Source organism: Sycon ciliatum, chromosome 3, assembly GCF_964019385.1.
Source record: "Sycon ciliatum chromosome 3, ocSycCili1.1, whole genome shotgun sequence".
NCBI classification, from domain to species: domain Eukaryota; kingdom Metazoa; phylum Porifera; class Calcarea; order Leucosolenida; family Sycettidae; genus Sycon; species Sycon ciliatum.
Genome location: NC_088645.1, coordinates 10,883,271 through 10,890,770, shown reverse-complemented (window position 1 = coordinate 10,890,770; position 7,500 = coordinate 10,883,271). Strand labels below are relative to the sequence as shown.

The 7,500-nt window shown below is 46.9% G+C and overlaps 1 protein-coding gene across 3 annotated transcripts in view; it reads left to right on the top strand.

Annotated features, from left to right (window-relative positions):
- LOC135811411 (polyglutamine-repeat protein pqn-41-like) overlaps positions 1 to 7,500 on the top strand; it is a 34,713-nt gene that overhangs the window by 10,467 nt on the left and 16,746 nt on the right. For 2 of the 3 annotated variants that reach the window (XM_065324649.1, XM_065324647.1), the window contains 4 exons: positions 1,440 to 1,463; positions 3,064 to 3,299; positions 5,100 to 5,229; positions 6,200 to 6,639. In XM_065324649.1, the coding sequence (XP_065180721.1) occupies positions 1,440 to 1,463; positions 3,064 to 3,299; positions 5,100 to 5,229; positions 6,200 to 6,639 (830 nt within the window). The remainder of the gene's footprint in view (positions 1 to 1,439; positions 1,464 to 3,063; positions 3,300 to 5,099; positions 5,230 to 6,199; positions 6,640 to 7,500) is intronic. The other variant, XM_065324648.1, reaches the window with a different exon arrangement.

Genomic DNA, 7,500 nt, shown 5'->3' with positions numbered 1-7,500 from the left:
GTCACATACGAATTTATGCGATTGCGAAACACGCAGTATCTGTTCTCCAACTTGTCAGATAACTTAGCACGGTGACTACAACACTTTACTTATCGAATAATTCATATTAATTGCTGCTGTTGTTAGTGTGTTATGGTTGAGTGTCAGGTGCAGACGTTTGTGGGTATGGCCAGTTACATACATGTACATGTACAGTCGAATGTCACTTATCCGACCACTTCGGGAATCAGGCATGTTGGATAACTGAATATGTTGGATAACTGATATCATTTTTATGTGCATATATGGTTGGATTTCACTGATTTATGTACACAATACCCAAATATATTCGTGCATATTCATGAATTGCTCCATGCACACATACATGGTAGCATACTTGACCACACCTACTTCAAGTAAATGCATATACACCGTATAATATACAAAAAACACATTTTTTAAAGAATTTTACTGTTGAGAATCATAAAATTACCACTCCCGGGCTTGTCGGATAACTGGCGACCGGATAAGTGACATTCGACTGTACTCTTAAAAAATGTCTTTATGTACTAAAAGATCGGTCACTCCAACCCTTTTGGCAGACCCGGTTCAGAAGGGATTCGAATATGGGAAATGTTTGGATGATGAGAGAGTCAAAGATACATGCGCAGTATAGGTTTCAAACATGCATGTGATGTATAGAACCGTGTTCCATCATGGACATTTGGAAAATGCAGTCAACTTTGCATATAACGACACTCGGTGGGGCATCGGAAAAGTGTCCTTATTCGCGAAGTGTCCTTATACCTGAAGTCTCATTATATGTATGTAGGTAGAAGGGACATTGCTCTGGGCATGGGAATTTTGTCGTTATTCGCGAATTGTCGTTATACCCGCAGTCGTTATTAGCGAAGTTGACTGTACGTGCAAGATCCTGTACTCTACTTTTAGCATTCAGTGACGGTCATGCCAGCATACAAGCTAGCACATACATGTACCCGGTAGATCTACAGACTACATAACTGTAGATCTTGTGTGATGGTGGGATAAGTTGTACCACAACCAGAACTTGCCACTATCCGCCAACCACTGCCGCTGCCACTGGCACAACCAGTACCACTACAATTACCACAAATACCACCACCACCACGACCACCACCACCACGACCACAACCACCACCACCACCACCACCAGCATACTAGTAGCCGGCTGGTATGGCGCAAAAACATTTTTCATATTTACAATGGCTGTTTACTGCAGATAGTTCTTCACTTTCTGCATCACATTTTGTGGATTGAGCCATAAAGATGAATACCACCACCACCACCACCACTGGAAGATGATTTGAATGGCAGAGATGTGTTTTGATCGATGTCCTTTCTTCTGTCCTGTTTTTCATGTGTACTTTACCTCACCAATCCACTCCACTCGCTCTCACTGACCAATTGATAATGACAAGGTGCTACTATCAAGCCTGAGGACGGTAAGTTTGAAACAAGTTTTCTTAGCCGTTTTTTTATACAAATGTTGTTATTTTTGTTGGTCGTAGTTTGAATTGCATTGTGCGGTTCATGATCACAGGGCTATTGAAAACACACACGCACACACACACACACACACACACACACACACACACACACACACACACACACACACACACACACACACACCACACACACACACACACACACACACCACACCACACACACACATACGCAAACATCTCCGCTCTACATATGCTCAAAATGTGACGAAACGAATAGTGCTGTTCAGTGATATGGATGAGTGGCTGCAGCGATGTTTTCACTTGCTAAAAATATAAATATGTACATGTACATACACTGCGGATTGAAGTGATGGGTAGCAAGCATTGTAATCTCCTGTGTTTTCTTGCGGAGCTTGCATGAGAACTCCTCCACCACATAGTGCTTGCTCTCTTCCTTTCTTTATCCTCTTCATTCTTAAAGACACTCTTATTGGCCATGTTTGGTTCAAGTATCCTTTGCGATACATGGTCTAGTTCTGGTGCTGCATCCCGCCATAGCCATCAGAGTCCGACAAATGTGAGCATTTTTTGCACGGATGCAGGCAGACGGAGAAGATTGGTCTCAAGATCATCGTTCAGAAACAATAAACTGGGCTGGGTGCGAATCTTGCTTGAAAGTGGAAGGCTTTTCTCTGCCATGCGTGTGACCTGCAGTTCATTGAGAAGTTGTGACTTTGCACACGGGTAACATGCATGTAAGGCAGGGCTGCCACTTTTCTTTGATTAGAAATCTGTATTGGTCAATCTCCGGCCGGGGAAAGGGAGGATATGAAGGGATACAGCACCCTATGTAGAAGCCAAAACATTTTTGCTGGATTTTAAGTGCCCCAAACAGCAGATCAGGCACTTTCGTGAACGATCCAAGTAAGATAGTGAAGGAGATTTTCGGTCGGTTTGTCGGTCTGCCCTGTAACGATCAGAGCGTTTCTGAATAAGCAGAACATGAGGCAGCCCTGCAAATGGGATGTGCGGTCTTTGGCCACTTTGCCGGTGTGCCTGCTCCACTCACTGCGCGATGGTTTAGCAGCTGCATCATCGGCACCTTGATCCTCGAGGATGGTGACGTTGCAAGAATTTGCAGCAATTAGCCTGACTGTGCGCTGAAAAACGATGAAATCTATTTTTACAATCCCCGCTACATCAACATAGAATCTTGTTAGTTGGAGGGATGTGCCTGAGGAACTAGTATCCGTTTCGGAATCAATCTAGAATAATTATCTTCTCGGTCTGCCCTTATCAGTACCTACTGCTGTATTGCGATGAGTAATATCAAATGCGCACTCATTATCACACACATTGCAACCAAAGCAGGTTTATGTCCAGAATGTTTTCTTGTCAGAATCATCAGTGGAATGTGGTGACTAAAGGGAAATGGGAAACAACATAAGGATCTATACATTCAGCAAAGAGAAAATGAACGTTAAAAAAACAGCAACAATTATTATCGGATAAGAACGATAGCGCTAGCGAAGTGTGAGATAGATGCTTGATGAGTATTGTGCAAAGATATTTATGTGTTTTTGTCGTGTTGTCATAGCAACCGATCAGGGGCGGCGCTACGATGCACCGCTGTCGTCCCCGGTGCGCGCTGACCCGATGATGCGCATGGCGACGGTGGAGGAGCCTGCTGCCGAGCCTGCCATGGTGATGCACCACCTCGTCCTTCACGATGCCATCGAGGAGCAGGAGAACCGCTTGTTGCTGCTGCGCAGCCAGGTGGCTAGCGAACGCCAGGATCTGACGAGAGTCCAACGAGCGAAGGAAGGGAGCGCAGTGAGTTCATGCGTACTGGAATGAGTTCATTGGTGAAAGGAATTCGGGTGGACACACCCATTCCCATAGCGCTGCACATCCGAACCAGACTCCGTTATTTTACAACGTTCATTGGTTTGAGGGAAAGATGCAAGAGGGAAAAGTTTTTATGAAAATATTGGCAGTCGCCACCAGGACTCGAACCAATGACATTCTCTTGTAACACTGCAGCCCACCGTAAGGAGTTCACACACAATGCGATAAAGCTACTTCGAAATGCAATTTCTAACTGTCCGTTAACTCCAACGCAGCCACTTACACGTCCGTAACTTCTCCAACTCCCGAACAGTCTCTTTGCTGTTAACATCTGACTTCTCATTCCACCAAATGTTTGCGCCTGGCCCACCATCGGGATGAAAGTAGGATACAAGATGAAGTCGGTATTATTTAGCTCCAGTGGTCACACCCCGCTAACTTTTCTTGTAAATCAGCACATTTGCTGAGTGGCAACTGAACAGAGCAGGTGTCAGTTGACAAGCCCACATAATTTTATTCCCTATGATGTAGTTGTGTGTAGTGCATCAACTTTTAAGTGCAACCCTGCAGTGCAGAATGTAATATAAGAATGGATGCGGTGAACGGGATTTTCGGTCTCTGACCACTTTGGTGAGTCTGATCTACTCACCGTCCACCGCTTTAAAAGCTGCATTTGCAAGGGTGGTGCTATATCTGCAAGGGTCGTGCTGCATCTGCAAGGGTGGTGCTATATCTGCAAGGGTCGTGCTATATCTGCAAGGGTGGTGCTGCATCTGCAAGGGTGGTGCTGCATCTGCAAGGGTCGTGCTGCATCTGCAAGGGTCGTGCTGCGTCTGCAAGGGTCGTGCTGCATCTGCAAGGGTGGTGCTGCATCTGCAAGGGTCGTGCTGCGTCTGCAAGGGTCGTGCTGCATCTGCAAGGGTGGTGCTGCATCTGCAAGGGTCGTGCTATATCTGCAAGGGTGGTGCTGCATCTGCAAGGGTGGTGCTATATCTGCAAGGGTCGTGCTATATCTGCAAGGGTGGTGCTGCATCTGCAAGGGTGGTGCTATATCTGCAAGGGTGGTGCTGCATCTGCAAGGGTGGTGCTGCATCTGCAAGGGTGGTGATGTTTCTGCAGATGCAGAAAACTCGGCCTGCAGCTGAGTCTCGAGCGAACCGTGAAATTTCTTTATTTTATTTTATAAGAACGGCTGGTCTTCCTCGAGACCGCTGAAAGTCTGAATACCGTGATAGCCAAGCATGTTTAGACAGCTCTGAATACCGTGATAGCCATGGATGTGTAGACGGGTCTGAATACATACTCAGGCATGTGTACGTGTCTGGGATGGCAGGGCTTTGAAGACTAGTGGGCTGTATGGCAGTGCTACTGCAACATAGGGGTATTCCCCGGAAATTCCTGCCGTATACTCAGCCATGCTACAATCACTGGCGTTCACCTTCCTAAACGAATAGGGGTGTGTATACAATATATTTTTTGTAGTAGTAAGTAGAATTAGCGAGGCGGACATTGAAAGAAGCAATAACAAAATAGAAGAAGAATTTCTTCCTTTTTGCTACTTTCCCTCCAACTGGTGACTGTTTTGAAATACTTATTTTTTAAACTTAAAAACTCTAAACTCTACAACGTCATATTGTTGGTTGGCCATGTCTGCATTGATTGTTCTCATGATTGCTGTAATTGCTTTCTCCACACTGACTTTCCATACACTAAAATTTCCTAATCGATTTTCCATTCCGCCTACAGAGCTTTCCGTTTCTCTTGTATATGCGCTTTTACCCTTAGCATGACCTACCAGTTCGAAGACGACGCCGAGACTCATTCCGCGCTGCCCGTCCTCTGCCACAAGATGGCGATAAGACAACCATGTCGAGCCTGGGCTACGATGACGATGACGGAGACGAGGACCATGGCGGTAAGGCAAAGCACAGAGATACTCTGCTGCATCATACACACATACACACACACACACACACACGCACACACACACACACACACACACACACACACACACACACACACACACACATACACACACATACCTCGGTTATCCATACCCCAACGTTACGGACACTTCGGTCTGCCGGGCACCCTTTGGGCGAGTTTCAGCGGAAATATCACTACTCTTGTCACCTTTTGTGGAAATAGTGACGTCATATGCCGTATCTATGGTCTTTCCCCATCAAAATGTATGTGATTGGGAGTTACGGACATTTCAATGTAATAGGCAGTGGCCGGTTCAGGACCGCCCGGATAAGCGAGGTATGAGTGTTATCATGTTGTACTGGTTGGAAGTCAACCCCGTTTTAAAGTCAACCCCGGTTGCAAGTCGACCCCCCAATACATGGGCCTCCATTTACCGGCTCAATGCCGATATGAGCGATAATAGAAAAGCTGACAGGATTGCCTTTCGAAATCAATAGTAGTCCAAGCTCAGTTGTACGTCGACTACCCCTGTTTACTTCCTTTTTGGCTGTATAGGTCGGCTTATAACCGGAGACATACGGTACAGGCATGCGATGCTGACCCGACCTCCATTGTCGGCTAGCTACCCGGGCTTCACCACCACGAGTACCTCCTCGCCCACTGAGGACTATGCGCGTCTTATGTAACCGATAAGAATAGACAAGCCGGTCTCTGCTCAAACTGTTGAATACCGGTTCATTATTGCATCACGCAAGCCGAGTCTGGAACCACACCCAGATAGCTGAATTATACCCATTGAATGATATTCAAGAAGAAAAGTAGGTGTGCTTGGGGCGCCAGAACTGCTGATATTTACCACGCACCGACCACTCACTGTCACGCTGTATTCTGGCGTGCGATCGATCGAATTTTGCATCACCGTCATGCTGCTTTTATTTTCCGCTTGTTTCTTTTTTCAGATCTGATCAGCCCTGATCTGTATGGTGAAGGGTTTGATGGTGATGACGTGCCCGTTCGGTCCCACCGTGTTGAAATGCCAATGCAGGCTACGACGCCATCGGAGATAGAAGCGAACCTGAACATCCCCGTGTTGGTGGAGTCGCTACAGCGATCCAGCGCATCCGAGGCGACGCCGGTGTTACTATCCAGACCTGTGCCTCTACCGCGCAGAGATCAGAAACGTCAGCACGACCGTCGAGAGATGGCCGCGACGACATTGCTGCCATCCCAAGTTGAACCTTCAGGCATGACTACCACCAGCAGCAGTGCATCCGCGGCTGGCACCAGTGAGCCCGACGAGTTCATGAAGCGAGTACTTGGCTCTAGTGCAGCCAGTACGGACACTGTACTGCGCAAGCTGGCTGTGGAGCTCTCCGGAAACACAACCTTGTGCTTTCGGGTAAGATGAACGTTAGCACTACCTTGGAATTATTTCCGGTAACGAACAGTTGGGATTATTGACCTGTGCGCTAATTAGGGGTGAAACGAGTACACTGATTTCTCCCTCAGTGCACGCTCGAATTATTTTGCGAGCGAGTACTCACTCTGAGAAGAGTACTCGAAAATAGATTTGCAGCTTCATACTATTTCTGCTTGAGTAGGAAATGACATTTATCCACTGCCTGCTCGATGTAAATGCGTTGGCGGCATAGGTCAGGTATAGTAAAACCTGGTACTAAAGACCACTGTGACTAGTGACCAGCCTGCTACTACAGACCACTGTGACTAGTGACCAGCCTGCTACTACAGACCACTGTGACTAGTGACCAGCCTGCTACTACAGACCACTGTGACTAGTGACAAGCCTGTTACTAAAGACCACTGTGACTAGCGACCAGCCTGCTACTACAGACCACCATGACTAGTGACCAGCCTGCTACTACAGACCACTGTGACTAGTGACAAGCCTGGTACTACAGACCACTTTGCCAGGCACGGACGGTCTCACATTCATATATGGTTGTGCGGTGCAAACCCCTGACTAAGGACCACCTGCCACTGAGGACCGCTTTCTCCAGCCCCCAGGGGTGGATGTTAGTGTCAGGCTTTACTGTAATTGAAAGGATCGCTTGTGCACACTCACTTCAAGTAGAAGTGTAGGTGCTGCATGCAGAACTGCCTCAACTGTACACAGCAACTCTACACAAATCCATAGCATTATTGCGAAAGGAATACTTGAGATCGCTCTACTCGCTCGGCTTCTCCAGTACTCGAGCAATAGTGGTACTCGTTTCACCCCTTATGCGAATAGTTAGACGTT